At 47.0% G+C, this 27,151-nt stretch overlaps 1 protein-coding gene across 3 annotated transcripts; it reads right to left on the reverse strand.

Annotated features, from left to right (window-relative positions):
- Positions 1-332: 332 nt before the first annotated feature.
- Positions 333-26,821, reverse strand: fndc3a (fibronectin type III domain containing 3A). Of its 3 annotated transcripts, XM_049725179.2 has the most exons (28): positions 26,603-26,821; positions 26,239-26,373; positions 24,280-24,423; positions 17,519-17,594; positions 12,160-12,236; positions 11,695-11,932; positions 10,942-11,229; positions 10,446-10,504; positions 9,319-9,461; positions 9,101-9,160; positions 8,874-9,012; positions 8,239-8,292; positions 8,043-8,167; positions 7,743-7,917; positions 7,388-7,474; positions 6,616-6,754; positions 6,481-6,549; positions 6,274-6,392; positions 5,391-5,496; positions 4,652-4,827; positions 4,450-4,563; positions 4,217-4,366; positions 3,711-4,075; positions 3,397-3,609; positions 3,113-3,279; positions 2,905-3,029; positions 2,403-2,766; positions 333-1,681 (listed from the first exon to the last, which is right to left on the reverse strand). In XM_049725179.2, the coding sequence occupies exons 3-27, from the start codon at positions 24,388-24,390 to the stop codon at positions 2,425-2,427; spliced, it is 3,717 nt and encodes a 1,238-aa protein (XP_049581136.1). In that variant the 5' UTR covers positions 24,391-24,423; positions 26,239-26,373; positions 26,603-26,821; the 3' UTR covers positions 333-1,681; positions 2,403-2,424. The 3 variants fall into 3 exon arrangements, with proteins under 3 accessions (XP_049581136.1, XP_049581137.1, XP_049581138.1); XM_049725180.2 differs by lacking the exons at positions 24,280-24,423; positions 26,239-26,373; positions 26,603-26,821 and adding an exon at positions 18,538-19,414 and having other exon boundaries at positions 333-2,766; XM_049725181.2 differs by lacking the exons at positions 17,519-17,594; positions 24,280-24,423; positions 26,239-26,373; positions 26,603-26,821 and adding an exon at positions 12,898-13,919 and having other exon boundaries at positions 333-2,766.
- Positions 26,822-27,151: the final 330 nt, after the last annotated feature.

Below are 27,151 nucleotides of genomic sequence, written 5' to 3' on the forward strand. Positions count from 1 at the left end.
TCGTCTCTTAATTGAATGATGACAATGGGAGGAAGTTAACATGCACATGTGGGAGGGTACGATGCTAAATCACCTTATTAGTCGGGCTTTTTCCACACTTCTTGACACTAATCAGAGCTCTAGATGAATACGGAATAAATGCTCAAATGGAATTATCCTACTTTTGCATTGAATTGCGAAAGAGTGCTGAAAAGTGTCCGAAAACTGGGGCCAACTTTTTCCAAGATGGCTGCAAACTTAAATTCACTTTCCTGCAAAATGAGGGGTGAAAAAAAATATAAGTTAGCAGAAACCTTTGAAAACTGGATATTTAAATAACCAAATAGGCCACATTTAAGAATAATAAATCTTTTATTGTGCATGGATTTTTTGTAGATATCATGGCTATACATATACACGTTAAATACATTTCTATGATTCCATTCCATTTCCCCGCCCGCATAATTAACATTTGGAAAGTGATATGTCTTGTTAGCTAAGTACGTATCGTATAACAAACCGCCATTTTTGGAATGCATGGTGAATATGAGGTATAACTGCAAAGATTAAAATGACATTTCTCATTTTTGTGCATATCTGGCTTTGTTTTGGTCACTTTTTTTTTGTATTCATCTCTTCAAACCAAACAGGTCACATTTAAATAGCACACGTTGCTATCCGAAGATAAAGAGCGAGTGCGAGACAATGTTGCAGGACCAAATCAAGGCATTTTTTTGCAAAGTACCGAGAGAATCTTATTTCTAAATTTAGTCATTTAAGGATTGAAGACAAGTCTGAAATGACCTTGACTTCAACAAGTAGACAAAAGTCATGATAGTAATAATGTGACAGATGGCGTGCGTGTGGCATATTGTTATTCTCTTCAACTTATATTATCACATATGATATAAAAAATAGATGTATATATACTTCACACGAAACCCTGGACGAGCCAAAAGTAAAAACAAAAACAAAGCCAACGAAACACGCACATACTAATACGGTGTTTCTTCTCTTTACTGACGAAATAAAAGGTAGCAAAAAAATACAAAAAGAAAAACATGAAATTAAGATTTAACCCTAATTAAGGCCTCTGAAACAACAGATTTTTTTTATGATTATTTTTTGTCTCATATTTTGCTCAGTTGTTTCAGCGACAAAGACTTTTTTTATTAAAAAAAGTGTATTGTGGTGTAAAATGCCGATCCGGACGCAGTCAGCCAACATTTATGTTTTACTCTCGTTATATTGCAAAAAAAACAAAATAATACAACCCTCCCCACCAAAAAACAAAACAAAAAGAGACAACATCTAGGAAACAACAAAAGGGAAGCGGACATTTTTTTTTTTGTGCTGAACAAGATCTCCGTTGTGTGATTGTAAAAACAAGCTACATCATCATCGTCGTCGTCATGGGAGTAAAAAATAGTTGGATTTGTTAGCTTGCTTTACATTTTTCACCGACGTTTGAAGCCCAAGCCATTTTTTGTCACCCTCCTCCACCACCGCCGCTGTACAAAAATAGGATTTCTCCGCTCACGTTTTTTTGCATCCTTCAACATTCCCCACATGAAAGAAAATAAAAGTGCTAAATGATGTTCCTACAGATTATTATATTCGGGGGCGGGGGGCTTAGTTATATGTCCATTCATGTGGTTCTCAAGCTCTCACTGTGCAAACTCACCAGGCCGGCAGGCAGGTCCTGCAGATATTATGCAAAAAAAAAAAAATTACAAAAAAATACCTTCATATTGGACACGACTGCAAATATAAATAAGGTTTATACACAAAGAGTACTGGCAAGAAGTCCGGGATATTTGGCTTTGGCGGGTGAAATGCCAGGATGAGCCTAAAGTGCACAACAGTGATTGTCAGTTCAGTTGTATTTAACTTTAAAGTTTACCACGTTGTTTCCAATCATTTCTTTTGGTTCAGTCTTGATAATGTCTGTCATGATGGTGATAATTGGAGAATAAAGGGGGGGGGGGAAAAAAAAAAAGTCTGACAACCACTGTTACTTTTACAGGTCAACTTAATTTGAGCTTTGGTCATTTCTGAATTCCCACTTGTTTAATTCAGTTTTACTTTTGAAAATTGACAACCGGTAAAATTTCCATTTGTACGACATACGACTGAAATTAGACTATTGGACATTTTAAAATGAATATAAGCCCTGTAAGACCTGAAGAGTGTCAGCTACACTGAGATGTACTTTCGTACTGACAAGTTTGAAATTTAAAACTTCAATTGAAGTAACTTGTAACCTTTTGGTGTATTTTACGTTCATCTCGTTATTTCACCCAACAGCCCTAATTTTTGGAGGAGTAATGTACATACTCTGAGTAGGGGGAGCAAAAGTAAGAGAAAGTGAGAAAGGGGAAAAAAAAAAAAAAAAAAAAAGAAAAGAATAAAGCTGTAATAACCGTGGTGCCCTGGCGGCAGCGCTCATTTGATGACAAAGTACTGGATGACGAACGCGATGAGGATGGCGATGATGGCGAACACCATGAGCAGCAAGAAGGCGCACTGCTCGTCCGTCAGGCTGCGGCCGGCCCGGCCCGACGTCGAGGAGGAAGTGGACCTGGAGGAGGAGGAGGAAGAAGTGGGGGAGGATGCCGAGGCGAGGTTGTCGCCCCCCCGCTGCACGGCGAGCGTCACGGTGGGGCTGTAGGGCCCGCTTAGCTCCAGCGCGTCCTGGCACTGGCGGATGGCGCAAACGCGGAAGCGGTAGTCGCTGTTGGGGTGGAGGTGCTGCACCGTGAAGCAGGTGGCGCCACCTTTGTACGCCTGCCCGGAAAAACCACCAGTTAGCGCTTATTTGATCTCATCGGGCGCCGCGCTGACATTAGCCGAACGTCACGGAGAACAACGGCCTTTGCACAATGGACAATTGAGCGAGATGAATGCGAGGAGGAGCCTGCGCACCTGCTTGAAATCAGAGTTCCCCATTATGAACTGCAACGTGTAGACGATCGGGTCGCCTTTCATGGGCGACAGCGCCTCCCAGCTGACCTCGCACGAACCGTCATCCACTCGCTCCACCTTGGGGGCTAAACACGCAACAGATGCCAGCGAGTTTGGAAAAGTAGCATTCGACACGCTTGGATGAAGAGTACGAGATAAAAACTCCTACCTTTGAGCGGGGCCGGGGGGGAGCGCGGGGTGGTGAAGGTGTAAACAGCAGAGTAGGGCCCCGAGCCCGCCTCGTTCAAGGCCTGGATGCGGAACGCGTAGGAGGTAGACTCATTTAGCCTCTGCACTTTGTGGGTGTGGCATGTTCCTTCATACAAGGAGATAAATCTGCAAAGTGCACAAAGAGCATGAAAATGGCTGCTTGGGTGCCCGTGGTGTGAAAAATAACCAACCAAAAGAAAAAAAGGAAAGGACCGCAACGCTTGAATTAATTGTGCTTCAAACCTGCCACTCTTGTCGGCCATCTGCAGCCGATACTGGAGGGCGTCTGAGGCGGCGGCTTTGCCCGGACCGTCGCCCCACTTGAGCCTGAGAGTGTGGTGACTGAAGGCGGTGCACTCCAGGCGGGGCGGCTGGGGGGGCAAGGGTTTGGTCTTCAACTTAAAGGTGTGACTAAAGGGCCCTGCGCCCAAGCTGTTAAGCGCCTGGATTCGGATCCTGGAACATCAAAAGTACAGGCTCAGAAATGATTATGCTAATATAACAAACGATCTTCTATGAATTGATTTATCCCAGGCCCGGCCGGACTCCGCCCCCACCTGTAGCTGGTGTCGGGCTGCAGGTGCTGGATGACGTGCTTGGTGACGGGGCCGACCGAGACGGGCTGGCGTTCGCCAAGGTCGATCAAATAGGATGTGATTTCCGAGCCGTGGTCGCGGGGGGGTTCCCAGCAGATCCCCACGCAGGTGGAAGCCGAGTACAGAGGCGGCGGCTGGACGCATTCGTCCTCATCTTCCTCTTCCTCCTCCACCTCCTCTGCCTCTTCCACCTCTTCAGGAGCTCCAAACCTGATGAGGTCGGACTCCTTCATGACGCAGATGTTGCTGACGGCGGCGGGGACCGAGCAGGGGGTCAAGCACAAGACCGCCTCGCTGAAAGGGCCCAAGCCTGCCACATTCAAAGCCTGGGAAGATGCAAGACCACATTTGTCCACAAGATGGCGGTACCACTTAAGGGAAGCACTTGACATGACACCTGAAGAGCTCTCAGGGCACAATGTCTTGTCGAAACCACTTAATGTCACGTGTGTGTGCTCTCCTCGTACCTGCACTCTGCAGAAGTAGTTGGTGGCAGGCAGGAGCCCCTTCATCTCGTGGCTGAGCGCCGCGCCACTGTAGCACACCTGCATGCTGCCCTCCGCTGCCCCCCACTCCAGGCGAAAGTCAGTCACCGGAGCCCCATTGCAAGGTGGGGCCTGGGAGGGGGGGAGATATTCATCGGTCATCATATCAGACGCAAGCGCCACGAACACGTTTGAGCCGATCTGTGTCGCCTTACCTCCCAGCTGACGACAACACAGCTGGGTGACTTGCACGTGATGGAAGGAGCCTTGCACTGCTCGGGGGCTCCGGGGCCGGTGGTGACGTCATAGCGCTCGGACAGCGGCCCAAACTGGACAATCAATAATAATAAAAATTATTAGACATCTGATTTAACAGAGGAATGAACCCGTTTGTACGAGTATGCTTTTCTTTCTCACCCCCGCCTTATTTCCCGCCTTGAGCCTGAAGCCGTAGGTCCTGCCGGGCATCAAGCCTCCCACGGAGCAGTCCAGCTCGGGACCCTGGTAAACCTCCCTGCTCTCCTCCGACTGCGGCCCGCTCAGCTCCACACTGTAGCACGACACTGGGCTGCCACCGTCCACCGGCGGCACAGCTGCAAAAATGACACTTTTTTTTAAAATCTTTTTTTAATTGGAAAGCATCTATTCCAGGGTCAAAGTGCGGCGGCCATCAAAGTCCCATTTGAAGCCTAACCAATATGTGAATTTGAAAAAAATAAAACCCTTATTCCTCCGAGAGCTCCTTCAAATCCTTTTTAGGGGTTATTATTATGCAACAAGTGAATCTTGTCCACACTTTTACAGTTTGCACTTGATGAGTCCATGAATCAACGTTTGATATAGGCTAGCATTTGGGCTGCATCGATGCTATTACATCTTGGCGATGAAAAGCGTCACTCTCCACTTCACTTCTATTGATCACTGAGCGCGGAGCTAGCGTAGCGCCTGGCCTGGCGCTCGCTGTTAACAGTTGGGCACATTCGTCAACATGAAAAAGGTTGAAACCTTTGATAGTTTCCATTAAACCTGTAAAAGTTGCTTTTAGCTTCTCTCTGCTCCGCTCCACAAGATCATAATAACGTTACAAGAGCCTAATGCAATTTATGAAGAAAGTGCACAATATAACCCCCCAAGGCAGCAAAATCAAATGACTCACCCCAGCGTAGTTGCACTTCACGCGCTTTGGGCTTGCCCACCAGCCGCGGGGGTTGGCAGGGTCCCGGGGGTACTGCGGGAGTCTGGACCTGCAGGGTCTCCGACAGCTTGCGGAGGAAAACCATAAACGATTTGATTAGAAGAACCTTCAAAATGCCAGACTAGCTTTTTCAGCACTCTCGGAGCAAATCCGGTTTCAGGTAACATACAATCTTTAATGTATTTCTTCCCCACTTCCACCCAGACAAAATGGCAAACATCGAAGCGTGATGTCACCCCGCTTGCCACCGTGAGTCATCTTTGCTTGCGAGGCCACTCATGAATAAATGCACACGCACGCTAACGGCCGACGCACAAATTAACGAGGAGCATCTGCGGAGGAGACTAATTAGGGAAAAACATCCTGGGAGGGTTGATCAATTAGCAGACTCTGGTCTTGACGGGGAAGAGTCGTCGCACTACTCGACAAAAACAGGCCGCGCGAATGGGCATTTTCATTAAGGTGGTTTCTTTGAAATAGATTGAATGCTAATGCAGACGACGGCGTTCCTGCCATTTTCTATCAAATCAAATCGTGTTTCAATTTGTTGCTTCCTTCTGCTGGCCTTGCCTCAGAAATGCACTCGATTCCACTCTGACCATCAATGGTAAAACATTGCGTTTTTTAAGCTCGCTCTGAATATCCAGAGTCGAGCGTACACGTATTGACAAAGAGCTACCATGCGGCTTAAGACGGATTCAAATAACCCTGCCCTTAAGCGGAAGCTACAAGCATCCAAAACTAATAACTTGCTCGTCGAGGCCTTTTCTTTGCCGTGCCTTGGTACAAAAGCAGCCACGCAAAGCCGTGAGAGTGAAAATGCGTGCGTTTATGAATGACTCACCGGGCTCTGCCCCCCCTCGCTCATGCAGTACACTCTCGCCTGGTAGGAGCAGCCGGGCCTGAGGCCGTCGCACACATGCTCCATGGCCGGGCCCGAATAGACCAGTTCCCACGACAGACCTGAGCATACATCAGAAGAGATAGAAAACTTCAATTAGACTGCAACAGACTCAAAACAGAAAAAAAATGCAGCTTTTATTTCACTCACCACTTAAACCCTCCGATACCTCCACAACATACTTGGTGATGTCGGCGCCGCCATTTTCTTTTGGAGGTTCTAAAAGAAAACAAGAAAAATCAAAGTTGTGCGACCGGGTCCGCGTTTTGCAAAGCTTTGCTGTACCCCAGGCCAACTTGAAGCTGTTGGGCAGAACTTTGCCCTTGATGACAGGCTTGGAGGGATAGCTGGGTTTGTCTGGATTGGTGATGAACTCCACCACGGGGCTGGGGTTACTCTTGCCCTCAGAGTTGTACGCTGCCACCTGGAAAGAACAGCAGGACGGGAAATCGGGCATCAAGACAAAGACACAAATCTGCTAATCCCGCTGAGTGTGTCTCATCCCGCTTAGCATCCGGCAGCTGGATGATTCTGGGAAGGAAGCTCAAATTTTTAATCCAATTTTCCATTGGTGATTATTTTGTGAATATTGTGAGGAGAGCTAAGGTTTATTTTCAAGTTCCTTAATGTCAAAAGATATTTCTTTGCCTCAAACATACATAGCTTACCATAGTAATAACAACACGCGCTTGTTATTCAAACAAGTCGGCCCGAGCGAGTCGAAAGCATTAAACTGAAATGACGTGCTTATGCTAACAAGGAGCGCAACAATGCACTCAACTTCCTAGGACGCTAATAAAAAAAACACGTTGACAAGCTGGTGATGAGCAGCAGGATGCTACCCTTGAGGCAGAACCATTGAGAGGCATGGCAGAACCGCCATGACTCACAAAGATGCTGCGGGCCTCAGCAGCTTCCGTGCCCAGGGCTTAGAGCCTTAGACGGAAAAAAAAAAAAAAAAAACATCCACACACACACACTGTCACTTTTCTCAATCATTCTCCCCCCACACACACACACATGCTTCCAATAAGGCATCACCAGAGTTGCCCCTTACCCGGAACTTGTACTTGGTGCTCCTGTGGAGGTTCCTGACCATGCAGGAGAGCTCGTCGCCGTCGTAGCTGGGCTGGAAACCGTAACCCTGGGGAGCAGGAAAAAAGACGGCCGTCAGAAGCAGCAGGTGTCGTTCAAGACGACATCGACCGTTAGTTAGATAAAAGATATGTGAGATGTGCGACGGGAGGGAAGGAGCTGGATTGTGACTATCCCGAATTATGATCTCAAACAATCATCACACAATATTTCACTTTTTATCACGCACCTAGCAGAGCAGAAGACACATACTCCCCCCTGACAGCCTTGCTAAATATAGCCAAGAACCGACTGCATTGTCGCAAACGTCATCGTACCGAGCCTTCCTCCTCCATCTCCAGGATGTAGCAGACGTCGTCCTCTTTGGGCGAGCTGCTGGGCCGCTGCCACTTGACACACAGCCAGGTGACGCCGGCCATCTCCAGCTCCGGAGGGAAGGGCGGCGATGGCACGCTGCACGAGGTGAAAAGCTCCACAGAGTCGCTGAACTCGCTGGGCGAAGAAAGAACGAGGAGAGAGGCGGGAAGGAGGCGGGAACGGTCATTAAGACGTAGCGCGCACGGGAAAACGAAATTGGCCTCAGCGGTGCTGTGAGCTGATAAAGGATGTTGACCTACCTGACGCCCATGTCATTTTTGGCCGCAAGACGGAAGGAGTATCTGGAGGCTGGTGAAAGCTTGCTGACTCTGTACTGCTTCTGAGGTCCATAGTAGCACTGCTCATAGACGCCAGTGCCCTTCCCCTACACAGCAAAACAAAAACAATCAAAATCCAACCAAGACTTTGAAGCAGCTCATTCGGAAACATGATTACCTCATCCCATTGGAGAATATAGTTGTGGACCTTTGAACCGTTGTCACATGGAGCCTAAAGAAGAACAAGAAGAAAACAAACATGAAAATGTGAGACAGTATGCAGTGTGGACAACAATGTGGCAAGCAGTCAAGATGCATCCAGCTGTGTGCACGTTTTTTTTTTTTTTTTTTTTAATTAACCCACCAAAGGTTTGCTGATGACGCATGCTTGTTTTTGCAAAGCCTGTAAAAGCCGCACACATATCAAAGTCGTTCACACACACATCGCAAAGTCTTTGACACACATACAACAACGCCTCGTGCGCACACACCCGGGAGGCCATCTTTTTTTTTACAAGCGCTGCTTTTTCCCGCTGGCGAAATGAGAGCGTTAATTACACAAGAACGATACGGAAGAGGGGGGGGGGGGCCCCGCCGCAACAACCGGGCGAGATGGCTGCTGTTGCTTCACGCTGTTCACTTCCCCCTATAAACTATATCTATATACATTGTCGCCAGCCTTGTGCGCGGCCCATTTAACAAGCTACATTGAGGGAGCGTGTGTATTTGCATTTCATAAATACAATAATAGCAATTTCACAAGAAGACTGAATTTAGAGCTCGGCATCACTTGTTTGGATTTCACAAAGGTACCTTCCACTGGAGTACGAGAGAGTTCTTGGTCCCGCTGGCCTTCTTGGGAGCATTGGGAGGTTCCGGCTCACAGCTTAGCGTGGTGAAGCTCACCGCCTCTGACGGACTTCCTTGTAAACAGTTACACATGGCCTGGACCCTGAAAGGGAGGAGAGGGGGGGGACACACACCCAAACATGGGTTAGCCCAAATCCATCTGCCATCTTTAAGGCCGTGTTAGTGCTGACCTGACGTGATAGTCTGTTGCTGGTCGAAGGTTCTCTAAAGTTGCACTTAGTTCCTCACCGCTGCAATGGGAGGAAAACAAATGAGTGTATTAATGCGTGTGTAAAGGACATTTTGCACGGTCCGTATAAAAGCTCTTCGAAGTGACTTCAAGCAGTGCGTAATATTCAGGCCGTACATTACTTTGTGAGTCATAAAGTGGGGTGTTGACGTCACTCACCAGTACATGGTGTTGTACTTCCCGTCCTTGCCGCTGAATGAGACAGACACCTCATAGCTGAGGGTCCCCGCGGGGGTGCTGTCGTCCTCCGATTTGGGTGCGCTCCAGCTCGCCTCCACCGCCCGGGCCTGGATGTCCGTCACCTGCCACATGTACACGGACCAGAAGCGCTATCAGCGATAATGTGCTATCCGGCGGGCCGGCAGGTGTGTCAACAACGTCTTTTCCGAGCATTTACAGCTCGATGAGTGTGCAAGTAAGTAACGCGGTCTACAGATTCTAATGATGCCCCGAGGCCACCTTTCCGAGCAGAATTGAATCGTCACAAGATTAAATTGGGTCTCTTTTGAGGAGGCTTATAAATAACCTGCGCTCCACCAAGAAAGTATATATATCAGGTCAGGCCCCTTGGCCTCCCAGGGGGGCCCACCTTACTCCATTACACCCCACTGTTTCGCATCACGGTCCTTTGACCAAACCTGCATGGCTGCAAAAAGAGGGGGGGAAAAAAAAAGAAGCCCTTTTCCCATTTAAGCTCTTTGTATCCGGCCTTAGACTTCACGGTTTACCCGTCCGCTTTGAAATGGACTCCCTTTTGCTCCGTTTACAAGGAGCTCAGAGGATTGTACTGCACATTTTATGAGGTCAAAGAAATTCTCTTTCGGTGCTAATCCTCGATTCAGAGCAGCCATTTTCTCTTTTTATTTCTGTTTCTTCCCCAGACTCTCAAATTTCCTGAAAATAAATATAGGTCATATGCTACTGGTCACACTTTTAAACTACAATACAAATCAAAACAGCTATAAATGCGCAGATTTTATCACCGTCCCGACATACTTTCAATACACAAGTACCGACATTTTCACGCCTTTCTCTTGGCAGGAAACCCCATTCCGGCTCAGCTCGACACATGGGCGAGCGGAAAATCCCCACGAGCGTGCTCGTCAGCAGCTCCGGCTACATTAGCCGGGCGTCAGCGGGAATTCATCACCGGTGTTAATAGGACGTTTAATGACGCCACGCGTTTGCATCATTAGCCATCTCTCGCTCGCTCGCATAAAAACATGCAAATCCAAGCAAATTGGGCGCAAAGAAAAACACCAGATAATAGACGGGCCCATACGAACCTCGGGTTTACTGATGGTGCTCAGCAGCGCTTGCAAGGCCTGTGCTGCGGGATCCAACTCTGAGGAGACGAAAATAATTATAAAAATGAAATACATTTGGCAGCTGACAGACGATTGCGTACACGATTGTCATTTCACGGATGGGCCCAAACTCCACCGAGCCAAATGTCTGTACACTGTTAACACCAAAGTCAATGTTTTTCCTTTAACCTTGTACGAAAATAAGCGAGCCAAGAGGCAATTTAACGGTAATGATTAATGAGCGCGCAATCAAGAAAAATGTCGGCCGTCTTGCTGCTCGCACCGCTAATGAGGCTCTATTTTCGGCGCCTAAACACAACAAACTCTCAAACATCCGCAAAGACCACTGTTAAATGTAAACCTTCCGAACCGCTTCCTCTTTCATCAGTGGTCGGAAGGAACCGAGTACAAAGTCACTTGGGTGAGTCAAAAATGACAGTGAAGCTAATTTTTTCCTGTCTTTTGACACACTGACCTTTCGCCTCTCCGTTTTTGCCGCGGCCCGCATGCTTGTCGAGCGCATGGCCGGGCAGCTCCGCCTCGGGTCCTTTGCCTCCCACGCCGTTGTGGACGTCGGACGCGTTGGGGCTGCTGCAGGTCTTCTGGGGTGAGGGGGGAGGGCTGTCCTTCACCTGCCCTCCTCCGCCGCCGCCTCCCTGACGGTCCTTCAGTTTCTTCTGGAGGCGCTCGTACGTTTTGCTTGTTCTGTCATCTCTGTGGACAAATGCTGGGCGTCCGTGTTGGCTGTGGGAATCTGCAGAGACTGATTTAAAAGAAAAAAAAAAAAGGAGACAGTCAACATTTCAACAATGTTTCTAAATTCAAAACATGAAAACTGGGAGCCAAGCATTATTGTACTGAATCGTAATCAAATTGAAACCTATTGTCAAGCGAATCATATCATAACGCAACTGAAGAATCGTATCGTAATTGTACCGAATCGTATTTTAATCCGAGGGAATCGTATCGTCATTGGACTGAATCACATCTCAATCTGAGTGTGTTGTATCATAATCGAATTGAATCAAATTGTATCACATTATAAATGGAACCATATCTTCGCAATCAATTCTAACTTTATTGTACTTTGTCATATCGTATTTGGAGCAAATCGTTTGAGGCAACTGGAGAGAAATTGGATCATACGTGTAGTGAGCGGTCTGGTAATTCGAGTGAATTGTAGCGTTACGTGGCGGAGATGCAAAGCCACATCCGGCTGCCGTCTCACCCTGCTCTGAGTAGATGTGAGCCGGATGATACTGGGAGATGTATTGCGAGCTCATGTCGCCCACCATGCCCGTGTACAGCTGAGGGGGCGGGGGCATCATGGCCGGGTGCGGGATAAAGGCAGGAAGGTGGGCGTGGGGGGGCGGCGGTGCATGGTGGAGAGGAGAATGGCCGCCCGGGTGGAACTCGGGTTGCTGTGGCAACACCAGGACCCGCCGCACTCCGTTCTCCTCAATGATCTGAAAGAAACCAACACTCGTTTTGTGTGTTCCAACTCATGATGCAGAAATATTGCTGGTTTGAGGACATAATTAAGCTTGTCTGTATTCAAAATAAAAAATAAAAAAGTCAGCATATACCAAACCACATTTCAGCTAACGTCAACAAACGTTTCCCACGGCACACTTGACTTGAACTCTCACCGCACCAGTGGTTGGGAATCACCGATCAATTACAAGGTGCTTACCTGTGAAATGTATCCAGGAGGCACATAGATTGGAGGCACTGAACCGTTTGGAGACATCATGGGAACCTGAGCAGGACCTACAGAAAGGCAGAGAGGGGGGAAATAAAAGCAACATCAAGGACTTTGCTTACATAAGAACATTCATAAAGGAAAGTCTTTTTTAATAAATGCTTTTGTCATTATGCTAAATGATTTTAGCTTCTTGGCTAGCATTAGCGTTATTGTACACTGCTGAACTGAAATAAGACGGGATGCGTGAACCCAAGTCAAACAGCAGAACTGAACCATCTCCAAACAGTTTTCAAAATGTGCTCCAACCCTCGTGTGTGTGTGTGTTAGTGCAAAGCGACTGACAGCAAGAACAAAGCAACGCAACTGAATCGTCGTGACGGGCCTCCACAAAAATTAGATTGCTAATTTCTTGTAAGTGAGCATATTCACAAATGTTTTTTGGGAGAGGAAATGCCTCTTTAGTCCTTCTGTATTGTGACGCAGAAAAGCCAAAGCTAGATTCTTTTTTTTTCTCTTCACACAATTCCTGGCAAAAATGCAAACGGACCACTTAAGCAAAGTGCTGAGGAAACGACATCGTTCCCTGCATGGCCGTGGCCCGAGAGACAGCTCAGCAGAAAGCCGAGTCGGGGAGGAAAACCTCAGTGCCGAGTCACGCAGAAGGCCACAAACACTCACGACCCGAGTTCCACGTCTCATGTCCAAGACGAGCCAGCACATACTGACCTTGTGGCCACCTGCTTACGTGAGACCTTCTCCTCATTTTTCTTGGAACTGGCATATTTCACAGCGCAAAAGGGCAACCAAACTGGCCAGAGGATTGCTTTTAAAACATCATCGCCAAGCCTCAGCCCCGCCTCCCCCTCTTTGATGAGCCGAGTGTCCGTGATCAGACGCTAACCTTAAGAAGGTTGTATGGTTTTAGATGAGGGATATTTCAATTGGACGGATTACGTCAAAATCAAATCAAAACCTGCAAAAGGCTTTATAAGCCCTTTCGTTCCAAATATGAACGTTAAATGGCGCCACACCAGATTATGCCTTGAAGGTATGAAGGCTAAGAAGTGTAATCTGACAAGACGGGTGGGGACAAGCTGCGTGCTAAGACAGTCAGAGTAAAAGGTTATAAAAAAATAAATAAAAAATCTCTACGAGGGTACTGACTCAGCCCTCATTGACATCACATGACAAAACCATGATTTTTATTTTATTTTTTACACTACTTAATGATGCTCTGTGGTGCACTTGTCCGTGGATGAGAACATTCTAATTAGCTGATGCTGAGTAACAGAATGTACAATTTATGACAAATGTTGCTCTGTGAGTGCAAAATGGTGGCTTAATGGGAGTTTTTTGGCATTTGCTTAAGGTAACAAACACGGTGGGAGGAGATGGTGGGAGGTGCTTGTTTTGCATCAGTCTGACGCACAAACTTCTGACAGAGATCAGATAGAATGGACCACCCACTCCCCTTCCCGTCTTCCCCTCCCCCTAAATCAACTGGAACATTGGCTGTGCTGACGTGGCTGCGGAGTGCCAGGCTTCCAGCAAGAGCCGGAATCAAAACCATCAGTCCTCCTCCACAAAAGCGCAAGCCAAGACGGGTCACCGTTTGACCTGTGGGAGACGGGTTCGGAAATCCACGTCCGAAAGCGTCCCCTCCTGACTTGCGGGTGTGAGCCAGGTCCAGATAGAGCCATTCTTAACAGCTGATTTCTAAAACACTTTCCTCATGGGCTTGATAGAAGGTATCGACCGGGATTCTTCAGAAATCAAGAGAGCCACAATTGAACTGATTGTGGTGACGCGACGTATCACGAGGCTAACTACAGGACTCAATAAAAAAAAAAAAAAAAAAAAGGACTAATTGCGATAAGCACTTCCTTCTTTGAATCGTAATCACGGCAGACATAATCGCAGCTAAAGCAAAAAGCAAGAACCGTCCCCCGATGATCACCCAAACTGGACTCACCCTTTTAGAGCATTTGACTGACATTATTAGAATTGATGTAGCTGACATTGACAATGACGCAATTGGTTGTATATGAAAAGAAAGAAAAAAAAATCCCTCCACACAAAAGGCAGTACGGAACGTGTCGAAATGCAGCTTTTTGTCTCGGATATTTCATAGAGGCTCCTGCAGTGGATGACGTTAACGGTAACCTTCATGTTTGCGCGTATTGCCGTGCGGGAGCACTCTAAGCCAGACAGCGAGCGCCGCGCTACAATGCGACGCGAGGAGGGCCGTCGCCGCGGGGACCAGGGTTTATTTTGCCCTCCTACTTGTTTGTTGTTGATGTTTATAAGCCCACGCAAAAAATTAAGTGGACACTCCTGCTTGACTAAACTTAGAAGTGAAGACATGCTGGGTTTCTTGGCCCTTTCTGCCTCCCCCTCGCACTGATGGACGCAGCACTGGGAGAATGAGTCACGAGCTCAGTCATCCTTAGAGCTACTCGCCATGGAAGCTGTGAATGAACGCCAGCGTCTCCTTGAAATCAAAGGCGGGGGAGGCGGCGAGTACACCAAACAACGGATTAATGCGGCTAATGCCGTGTTTGCGGGGTCAATTACGCCAACCGTACGCGACGGGTCGAGCTCGGGAGAGCGTGAGAGGTGTTGTTACAGTTTTGCTTTCATCTAAAATGGCCATGGCCATGACAGCCCAGGTATTACGCAACACAAACGCTGACCGAGCTGCATCGAGACATGAGGCTCGGCCAGCGTTGGTTGGTTTTCATGTTTTTTTTTTGGTCATAATGAAAATGGTGACTTTCTGATTGGTAAAGTATCGGGTACTTGCGGAGGCCCCTGATACCAGTCACTGATACTTAAAATTAAAAATGAACATGAAGTTAGTCCTCCTCTGCAGTACATGGCACACTCCCTAAGGATATGATATGGAATTATAACGACACAAAAAAAAAAAAAAAGTCCTACAGAAAGAAAATAACTATGGTGTTCTGGACACTGAGTACTATATGTAGCACACGAGGAGCCTTTGTGCCTCACGACGTCTTGTCAGCTAAAATGTCACCTCGGTGTCAAGGCTGGGAAGAAAAGTTGGCAGCGTACAATACTGATGAGCTGAATTTCTTTTACTTTTAATATTTATCGTTGTGGAGGCAGTGTTACTCTCTTGACTATTATTTTTGTCGTGACGAATCCTGGCACAATAGGTGGTATTTATTTTCTTTGTTTCTATTCATTTGTAGGCTTTGTGAAAGCGGGTGATGTGGGTTCAGGGTCTGGCTCAAAAGGAAGGCCCTCAAACAATGAACCGAATCACAGTTCGGAGTAATTGTGCGGCAAGAGCAGCTGCAAGTTGACTCAACCAGACGAGACCTTAATTGACATGCTGCTACATCTCATCAAAATGCAAAACGGCAGACGGCACGGCGCCGGTAGATATGCCGAGGCCTAGGATGATGCAGATTAGGGTGAGGTGGGGGTGATGTCTGTTACGCAACCAGTGGAAAGGTGGAAAAAAGTCACCTGCAAGTATTTTGCAGGGTTGAGATTAAAAACCGCAAAAGAGATCAGACAAAATTGCCTGACACTAACAAAACATGAATTTGTTCTTTCCATATTCAACTGTGAATCAGAGCAGCTACTTAACATACACACTCCCAAAAATAATATATATTATTATTTATATTTATATTATTTTATAATATTAGATTTTTATTTTTCTAAATTCAAATTTAGTTATCAAATGTCAACCAGAAAGAAAAAAAAGACCACACCATGGATTCTAAAGGCTCGGGCCGCTATCAGACACTCAACTGTACACGGCTGGCTGATCTCTGCCAGCCACCGGGGGGCGGCTTCAAAACACTCCGACAGAAAACAGACTCATCGCATCTGCAGCGCCATCAGGACCCACACCGAGTGTCTCTCCGCTTTGGCACCAACACAAACACACACACAAGTGGGTAAAACCAGGACACGGACGCCGCACATCTGTATCGAGCTCTACGGGACCGGCCGTGAACAGACGAGGCATCAATCCAAATGGTGCGAAAGACAGCTCGATCAACAAGAGGCTCCGAGGAAAGCTATCAGCCCAAACAACTCATCTGTCAGCACATTGATTTGACAGCTGATCTGTGCTTTCACACGGGTCGATTCATCGAGTAATTGTGACACCTGGAGAATAAAGTACGCGGCGCCGTTGTCCAACTTTCCGTCTTTGCGCACACGCAAATACTAGTGGGGAGTCCAAACTCCCAAAAGACAAATCTCGATAGATGGGGTGTTGTCCGATTCGAGGACTGTACGTTTGAAAAATAATTCCGTTTGGATCAAAATCGATTTCCCGACTCGCATCAACTTGAGTATCGACGTGCAGTTTTAGTATTTTATCACGCAACTCTGGCGAGGACACGCCAAACCAACCAACCAAACAGGAGCGCGCGCACACACGCGCGCGCACACTCTCCTCTTCTGCCTTCCTGCGACGCAAGCGGTGAGTCATCCTTCTATTCGCGTCACAGAGATGAGTGCACCCTGTGACAGACCAGTTAGTAGCAGCCATACTGATCTACAATAGTCACCTCTTTCGTTCTTTTTTTTTTCCCCCCCTCTGACAGAGACACTATGTACGCTCATCCCCTATTAGGCCGCTTTATGTGTCTCGCGAGGGGCGGCGGCAGGGCACCGGCGCACTCGGGCATGAAGTGGAGAGAAGAGAGGCTCGGTTGGGGGTTTTTTTTTTTTTTTAATCCCTTCCGCCACCAGATCATTTTAGATCACTGCTTCCAAGATCTTCGTCATCCAAACCCGGCACGCCTGTGGCCTCCTGTATGGGCTTTTTAGTCTCGTCTTTATTCCTCTGTGCGGCGAGGTATAGGCGAAAAAGAAATGACGTTGCCGGTCAACAATGAGATCAGAGGCACCGATGTGCAAAAGCTGGTGCTGAAGCTCGCAGCGTATGATTTCATCACCTGATATGTTTCCAATCCATCTTAGCAGGGGTGGGCCAAATATGGTTCGCATACTGCGCACATTCTCTCAGGCACCTTTTCTTTGATGCTCTCAAAGTCTAGCGCCCCTTAAAGGCCAAACATCATATTGCGGGTTTTGAACCGATTAACGTCTTTCGTGCTCGGCCGCTGAGGGTGCATTCAATCGTGAGCACAGTAGTCTGATGACATTCATTTTATTGGATGGATTAAATATAGAATGCAAATGTTCACGCTTCTTTAAAGACGCCGGTTCGATGAACCGCGCGCACGTCAGCGGCGACGACCACTGTGGCGAGTTAATTTCATATTTCAAGTGTACCGGAATCAGGTCACGTCAAAGTTTAAGATCATGGTTACAGATACACAGGGAAGTTGCTTACCTGTGATACACTGGAACTGACCATCCTCTCGTCGAATAGTGAAGGCCTCACCTGGGTTTACCTGCACCAGGATTACCTGCCAAAGAAGAAAAACATTCAGCAAAACAGCAAATAAATACACAGCGGCTCAACTCTTGCCAGGGCTAACAAGGGAGGACTTGTTTGACGTCCAAAAAACCCAGGCCATTTGCTTGTACAAGCGAGTCTTAAGTAGCGGGCAGAAGTTCCCTCCACAGCATAAAGTGGAAAAGAAAATTAGATGTACCTTGCCTTACACGGCTTTAATAGTGTCGTTGTGTCGAATTGGTGAAAGGCCGAAAAGCTGGAGCGGGTTATATTGCGTGCGAGCCTCTTGGGGCGAGTTGTGGCCTACAGCAGCTTGTCACGAGTGTGTTCCCAGCCAGCCGCTAACATGCGATCAATCGTCCACATTCATTGGCCACGTAAAACACTGAGCCTACTCGGTCCCGCCTTTTAAAGCCAAAAACATTCAAAGTCAAAGATACGATGGCGACCTCTAGTGGACAATAACAATGCCTGCAACCTTACATTTTGTGGAGTCCAAACGCAAAATCAATTTGACCCGGTTACTTGACTCATGTCATGACTGATGATCGGTAAAATCGTTCATTTAAAACTCTCACAGCTGCAAAACACTTTCATATCATCAACCTTATGCAAACAGAATATGACCAAATGATTCTGTTTAGGGTTGAAATCGATCCCAATTGGCTTCCGAAACTCCAGCGCGGATTGGTCGCCAGTCAACCACCGAGCATACACAGACAGACGACCATTCAGCGCTGTCAGCCGAGTAAAGCACGACACCGCGGGGCCTTCGCAAACAATAACAAAGCTTGATTCGCTTTTCACCGCCACCTCCGGCACAGACAAATAACAGAGCGATAAATCCTATTTAAACTCAAACTATCCCTCATAAAAACCCTCGCCGGGTCGTCACTCTCTCCACTTTGAAAGTCCCCGAAGGAACGCAAGCGGCTTGTATTTTTTGGGGTTACCTCGCTCTTGTGGAAGACGTTGTCATAGAACCGACAGTCGCCCAGCGCGGGGCTCGGGCAGCGGTTCTCGTGCCGCTCGGGAATCATCAGCACCTCCATCGCCAACATGGCTTTCCATTCATGTGCTCGGCAGCGACGGGGGAACGAGTCCTTTGACTGCCACACGCATCCACGCGCACACAGACCGACTCGTAGCTTCACACACACCCGCACGTCAGCGAGGAGGAGGAGGAGAAGGAGGGGGGGCTTAAAGGGGAGGTGGGCGAGTGGCTTGGGGAGGTCTAATTGAGTCAAAGTGGGCCGGCGCGTCAGTCAGGTGCCGGCAGCCCGACGTACACAAAAAAAACCCTGCTACTTACTGTCGCCCGCATCGCTTTTTCCTCATCCAGGCGTTGCTTTTTGGCGCAGCCGAGAGAGTGAAAAAAAAAAATAAAAACAAAAAAACGGCACCAGGGTCCCCTAGCTGCAACCGATCCCGGTGACACTTGTAGCAACTCTCTCAGTGTGCAACATCCAGGAGGAGGCGAGCGGCGCTTTGGGAGCAAAAGAGGGTTTGGCTTTCACAAGAGGAGTGGCGTAAATCTCGGTGTCGCTAAGACCTGGCGCTTCAGTCTCTCTTCTGCCTCCCTGCCGTCCGTATCACAGCAACCCCCTTCAACAAATAAGCACTCGCCCGCGGCGGACCCTCAGACAATGGCTGGAAAACCTTATCAGCGTGTTTAGGAGAGGGGGGGGGGGATGTTCGAGGCCGGATTAACTCGTGTGAAGATGCCCTGCCTCCGCTTGCGTGCCAGCACACTTGAAGCCCAGCTGTGCCGGCTAATGGGCATCATTTCAAAAGCGCAAACTATAACAATACGTTTTTTTGGGGGGGGGGGTTAATAAATCCACCACAACAGCGACAACAACGGCGTGAAGGAAAACGAGCGGCTCCTGAGGCTGACTTATAAATGAATGCACAGGCTCTCTCTCTCTCCCTCCCTCCCACGCCCAAAACAAAAAAAAAAAACCTCCAATATTTTTGTGTGACACTTCATTTTGGCCGCAATAACGCGGAGCTTAAATTTTTTTCAGAATCGGAAGGCCTCGGAAGTCAATCCGCAGTCAGGGAGGGGACGGATCGATCAACTTTGGATGCGAATGTAATGGCGGCACTTGAATGAGACGGCACATCGAGCGTTACATTCAAGCGAGCTTCTGTGTAGCGACATCTGCCCTCGTTCATCCTGAACGCATCGTTCCTTAAAGCGGCAGGCAGGAGTAGCCCGTGCCAAGTTGACACACACACACACACACACACACACACACACACTGCTCGCTCACTAAGGCTGCCGGCCCCACGAGTGGCTCATTCACAAATCTAAAAGCAATCCTGCTGTTTATTTCACTTCGTGTGAAGTGATTAAAGCCGGCTTTAATGGAATTAAACCAAAATAGCCACCGTGCTACATCGAGGAGCATCCGAGCACAATGAGCTTAATGGCGTCAGATGACTTGGTGTGGGGTGGGGGCGTAATTAATTTTGTTAGCAGCGACGTATTAATACGCGCTTACACTTGAACACAAATCGAATTAGGGAAGCGTTCCACCTGTCTGGTTTCAAACTCGTTCTGTCACCTCAAGCTAAGAAGGAGCCAAAAGTGGATCGGCTAGTGACCCCAAAGTTTTGATTCTTGGCGTCGGCTCGGTAATTACAAAGCCATTTAAGAACTGAGCACCGTTGCATGATTTTGACAGACTCGGAAAAGGTAGAGTGAAAGAGAGAGCGAGAAACTGCAGAGGTTACTCGTCACGCAGATGGCTGAGCAGTGATGGGCGCTAGCTTCCTGCTCTCATTTTCGGGCTGTTACAATTATCTTAGAGGGAGCAGATGCGCGATGAGTCGTCGGAACAATACGGTGCGCAGGCTTCCAAAACGACAAATACGATGACCCGAGAATGAATACCGCGACGCCGCTTGCTTTGACATTTTAAATTGCGTCCGAAGCTACAAGCGGCAATGACGGTTGCTCGCAATGCCGGTTTTCACGGCGGACTCTTGAAATGAGCATCAAACTAAAATATGATTAAGTACAAAAGTCAAATGTAACTGCTGCTATTTTTTTCGAACTTGTCACAATCCTTAACCGGGATTTTTTGTTATCGCAGCACGCTGCCAACTGACAAAGACAAAAACTAGAGTAGCTTGTGATAACGAAAAAATCCCCTTACCTGTATTGCCTTACTCCGATTGGACGCACAAGTATCGCATGGCGCACGCTGGTGATTTTTAGGCATTGACAACCAATCGTTGGTGTAACTAACAACACCCAACAATTCTTCTAAATACGGCCACGGATGATGAATATCCTCCAGAACCATTACGCTATTGTCAGTGATGCTCCCCGGGTCACCGTCCTCCATGTTGCTCGGTGCTGTCCCTCTTTCTACGCTCTCTTTTTTTTTTTTAAATCACGTCATGACTTCCAGAGGTTGGACAAAGTAATGAGGGCATTTTGACAAAGTAGAAAAGGACAGATATCCGTGTTCAGATGACGGAGCAAGAACACTTAGGTCGAGATATCTGAACAATCTACTCAAGTAGAGTACATGTGTACTCTTGATACTTCCTAGCAATCCTACAACACGCTGCTTGGCGAGAGTGACACGGATACGATTTACAACCACCGCTGCATAATTTCATGGCTGAGGGCGCTGACGTGTCGCTGCCGCCTGTGACTCAGAGTTCAGGTTTCTCACTATTTGTTCCTCTTTAATTGTTTACCGTGCGGCGCTGAGACAACGGCAGCTGGACGACAGGAAGCAAGCCAAATGCCACGGGTGAGGTAAGGGGGGGGTTGACGCTGGGGGTTTAAAAAAAAAATAAAAATCCAGCAACAGTCTCGCGCGTGCGTGACGATTGATGATGGAAAAAGCTTTCGTCGTGTCAAGAAAACATCGCATGATTGGATAACGTAGGAAAGGAAAGGAGGAATCTTCCCAAGATGCACTATGAAGCCCGAGATTAAAGATATTATTAGTAACAAACCACGGAGGAGATAGCGCCGTCACGGGCGTAGGGATGTCAAAGTGTGTCAGGCGGAATCACCCGGTCTAATACGATGTCGTTAAACAAAACAGACTTGTTACTAACATTGGCCTAAATGGACAGTGACGCACGTTTGCGGTTTGCTTTCATTGAATTCATGTCGTCATGTTTTGTATCTTGTGGCACTGAGACTCATTTATTTCAATGAGGGAGGGCGGGTAGCAATTAGTAACAAAAGAATAACAAAAGGAAAACATTTGTTCCATCTCAGTCACCGCCAATTACTTTGGCTTTCCCCTGAAACAATAAGTGATGGAGGAAAATGCCTCATCTCTGGGAGCGTCCCCAAAACACTGCTGAGTCACACCTCCTCAAAAAAGGTGACAAATACAAAAACCTCGTTGTATTAATTGCCATTTCCATATCAACCGAAGCAATCCTGCTTCCTTTTTCCATAACAGCCCAGTCCGACTCACACACTCACATTCTCTTACCCCCCCTCTCTTTTTCTTTGCTGACGCACACACTTTCACTCACACACACGCTTTACTTTCTCAAACACGCACACACACGCGCTGTCTCTCTCACACACACAGCAAATTGATCGGCAGTGCACCAGACGACATGTTTGCGGCTTCTCAAGCACACGGGCACCTTGTCCACTCCCGTCTGGCCCTTGTAGCGGTTCAGAGGGAGGTCTCGCTCGTTTTTGGTAACATGAGCCCACACGGGGTCGTGAGCCTCAGATCAGACCACACACACACACACATTCATGCCTATGCACTGCCTGTTTCATGGATCAACTTATTGGTATGAATTAGTCGAGCAAACGCAAGGCTGGCTATTTCATTAACTATCAGCGTACGTCCAAGATGTTTTGATAAATAATGTCAAGGAAATATCTTTGCTTCTGCTTCCTGTGAATTGGTCTTCACAAAATGCTAATTGTGACTCACAAATTGCAGCACAAATTTGCTCTTTTCGAGACGCCGATGTAACGAGAAGCTGTAGGCGCAACGCTTCGAAAACATGGCCAACTGCACTCCATCAACTAAATCCACGAGCCATTAGCTAGGTTTAAAAATTTACAGACGGAGAGTCATGTGTTGCCACTTTTACTGGCAACTGCAGGAAGACCTTTCAGGGATGGGCGGGGGTGAGGGGTGGGGGTACAGTTAATGGACGGAAGCAGTGAATCACGCTGTAAACAAAGTGATCTCTAATCATCTCAGGTAATGACCCCGTGACAGCGGCTCACAAGAACTGCTCCAGTCGAGCGCAAATTTGCAGCAGCCCAGACTGGATGCGGGAGAAAGGAGGAGGAAGTGTCCTTGCAGCTTGTCAAACTAAAAGGTCAGCGACGGTGGGGAGAGTGGTGGAAGGGTTGAGGGGGGGTGTGGGGGGGTTCAGCCGTCACTGATTTTCACCGTCACAACAGCCCTGGCCGGCTTTGTCAAGACCAAACCACTCCAGGTCCAGTACGCACCTGAGACAGCTCCCAAGACAGAATGTGATGGCTGTTTTTTTTTTCCCCAATATCCTTTCAAATAACAGCAACTGATGACAGAAATTCTCCCAGGCCACTGTTTGTGGAATTAAATAAAAAAAAAAAAAAAAGGTGTTTTGTTTATCATACTGTAAATCATTGATTGAAAGAGCGACGCATCTGGGGGAGAAGCCCATCTGTATATTAAGATAAACACAGCCGTGTTATCAGATACGTGTTATTACGCCACATTTCAGTGCCCTTCATGCACACGCAACGGCTCAAATTGGCCCGAACAGGAGGCGCGGCAATGACGTCAAGCGGGAAGGTAGAGTCGTATTTTTATTCCTCTGACTGGCTGGCATAAAATGCTAAGCACACGGATGCGTGACGCGCGCAGGTAATCGGGCGACCTCTTATTTTTCGCCGTCAACAAGGCAACCGAATTCCGTGAGATCACCCTCGCGGCTCGGCGTGACGCTTTTTTTTTTTTTTTTTCTTTCCACTGTGGAAAATGACAGGACGGCTGGAAGGCCATGTGAACCGTGGCTAATATTAGAGAGTCTTATCTGAACAAATTGCACAAGATGGAAGAGACGATGGAAAAAGACAGGAGGCTACGAGAGCTGCGGGCTATTTGGCAAGTCGCAGAAATCAAAGCGCTCCAAAAAACAGCCCTCACATCACGGCCACTCTGTCTCACTTACACCGACATTAAATAATTGCTCCATTACACAATGGCTACTCGGGGAGCTGTGCTTGCTATCATACGCACATCTGCTTCTCAAGAAATTCGTCATCAAAACCGATTGAGGTATTTCGAGTTAGTAACGACTGCATGTTTTGAGGATCTGAAACAATTGGCCGAGCGCTTCGGGTTTCACGAGGCGACAAATGGAGCGGCTCTCATCTGATTATATGAGATGATGATACGACTTCAATACCAGACTTGTGTGATGAAGGTTCATCTAATCGAAAGAATTTCCAGCCCGATAAACTCAATTACTACGCATAGCGAAGACCCGTTTTGGAATAAAGCATGCTTATTGACGCATTTCCTCATATTGCAGAGCGTGTCGACCGCTTCGGTAAATCAGCGCAGCACCTCAAACAGGCTTCTCGCGTGCACTCTCCAGAACTTCCATGGACAACTCGGGCTGAAGTCCGTTATACAAAGGAAAGATGAAAAGTGCAGTACGGGAACCCCTCCGCAACTGCGTGAGCGTACCTGCTGGGGGCCCTCCCCGTTGACCATGGCTGGAGGCGGTGGTGACGCCAGGATGGGGAGTTCAGGGCTGAGAAGCTGGCTGGACTCCAGAGGTGGGGTGTGGTCTGCCATGTCTCCCTCATTCACACCACTAGAGGGGGTCTCCTGCAACAAAGGGGCAGCTTTTACTTTGGGTGAACTTCATGCTGGCCCGCCCATACACGATCCAACTTTGAATTTTAGTGTCAACGCAAATTGCTAAAAACAGAGGAGCAGATTACTCACCCTGTAAAATGTACCTGAAGAAATGTACACGTGCTTTACTGAGAGGGATTATATGGCGGCTCAAACCCGGTAAAGTGGAGTAATTGAATCGAAGCTAATTAAACGTGATCCGTTCTATAAAATAAGTGGGCTTTCAGTGGAGAACAGATGATGTGTAACTTATCCCAAAAATGCCAGTAGGCCGCAAGCGAGATGTATCGTATGTCCTTGAACCTAATTACAGCGCCGTACGCCTGCGCTGCTAAAGCTCACAGTGATCTGGCTTATCTGTTAGCTTTAGCCCCTCCCCATCTTAAGCTGAAACAACAAGGCCGGCTGCGTTTACAATGCGACGGTCAATGAACTGAAGTACGAGGGGTGAACGGGCGGCACGCAGAGCGTCTCTTTAGCCCAGATGCCCTCGGGCAGCTGGTCGGCGGACTTGCCGACCTTACGCAACAGTCCCAAAATCAATACAACACCTGACGCCTAACGTGGACATTTTGACATGCTTTGACATTGCTGCGAGGTAAATAGCAACGAAGCCGTGTATGTTGTTATTTGTTCTGTGCTAATCCTGGAAAAATCAAAACACACGTTTCTAATCATCTTTATCCAGAATGAAATTGAAATGCCTGATCTCTCCTAGACTGCATGAAAATAAAGAAATCATAAAAATAGCACTAATATATCAATGTGTATAAACATACAGTAATCACATAAATAGCTTGGAATGCGTTTAGTGTCAGTTCAACAATGAACCTTTTCATATGTGTGACAAGGAATATTAGTCATTCTTCAAAGAGGATAAATAATGTGAATAAATTGTATTTTGTCTGTCTACAAGTGGTGCTCCACCATTTGTGTTCAAACATTAATTGCTTTCAGGTTATTACAATGCAAAACCAATGTTATTCATTAGCCTCTCTATGCCGAGTTGCATTGTTTATTAGCATTAAGCTAAGTCAATGGCATCCATAGCATATTTACAGCCAAAGCAACACTTTTGAGGCCGTTGCAAGAAGAATCAGACGGGGAGCACAAGCCCCTGTATAGGCTGGCAACCATCAGGAATTTCTCAGAAGATTCCTGAACGGACAATCCATTCCAAAATATTGTAGATTTGCAGTTTAGTCTGTTACACGTGTTTGAACACGTTTGTATTGTTGCACATGCATTTTTCAGTCAAGAAGCCAAGATATTCATATTATTATTGACTTAATATATGAACCCATAATGGAATTTGAAAAATATTTTTAAAAATTAAAACATCAGTCTTGGTTGCGATAGTGACAAATTCTGAAGCAAGGTGAATATGGTTAGCAAACAAACAAAACAAAAACAATTAATCATTAGTCAAACATTAATCTCAGAATTATCAGACAACTGATCTCAAAATACCGTTAATTGTTCTTCTTAAGTGTGGCTCGAGTGACGCCCCCATCTTTTTTTGTTGCAATTTCTATTTCTCATCCCTGTTTCATTTTAACCAATATTCTTTTAGCTGTCGTGCTTCTACACCAACAACAACTAAGCCCTGTGATTATTCTAGCTACAGGTGTCATAATATTATTAGCAGGCTGCGGGAGCCATTAGCAGGTGCAAACCGTTTCAAAACGTCACTTTATTTCCGAATGCTTCTTTAAACGATGACTCAAATCGAACAAGGGAAGCAAATTTATGTTATATGAAAATAGAGCCGCTAATGTTACTCACTCAATCAGACGCTATTGGACCACAAGCAATGCACCGCACACAAATTTGTCGCCTTTTTTTCTCTCCTTCAGTCGTCCACGTCAGCGGGCTGCGAAGAGGAGCAGCTTCCCCCTAGGTGCGAGCCCCCCACACCACCTGAAAGACAGGAAAAACCAACAGTTATGCAAGTGTTAGCTTGCCATGACAAAACAACAACAAGCCAAAAAAGAAAGCATGCTAACGTTAGCCGCCTGATGCTACGTTGCTAATAGTGAAGGAGACGAAGCTTGGTTTTTTTTTGTTTTTTTTAAACCATCTTCTCCCTCTTTGGCCTCAAAAGCTTCCGAAAGGAGACGAAAAACGGTTTAATAGGGTCAAAGCTTACCTATGTGTTCAGTTCTATCGAGATAACTTTGCTTCCCAGGCTGGTCCTCCTTGCATAAAAAGCAGGAATTTCGCCATCGCTTACCGTCCGACTGTTTGCGCATGCGCAGTACAGGAAATCATGGCGAAGCTCCAATTTATAGAAACTAAATTGAAGCTTTTTCGACTCCGTTCAAAAAGAGTTGAACGTTCAAATTGCGCTATTCAATTCCGCTCGATTATTATTCCGACGTTTTACATGCTACTTTTTCCTGGAAGATCATTTTGTGGACGTATAGACTGGTCTATGGTGACAAGTGTAGTGCAAATGAAACTGGGCTGGGAAAAAACCTTTTACGTCAATGGGAATCCCAGCCAGTCGACAATTCAACGAAATCGACATTATGCAGAAAGTACACATTAAAAGACAGATTTCCCCCTTCTGTTTTGTTTCGTTTTCATATGAAGTGAAAGCCCCAAATCATTAGAACATATGCGAAGTCTGTACGTGTCATAATTTTAGCAATGCATTTTAGTGTTATTCCAAAAATGCATATTAAGGCAAAAGAAC

Source organism: Syngnathus scovelli, chromosome 7 (assembly GCF_024217435.2).
Source record: "Syngnathus scovelli strain Florida chromosome 7, RoL_Ssco_1.2, whole genome shotgun sequence".
NCBI lineage: Eukaryota > Metazoa > Chordata > Actinopteri > Syngnathiformes > Syngnathidae > Syngnathus > Syngnathus scovelli.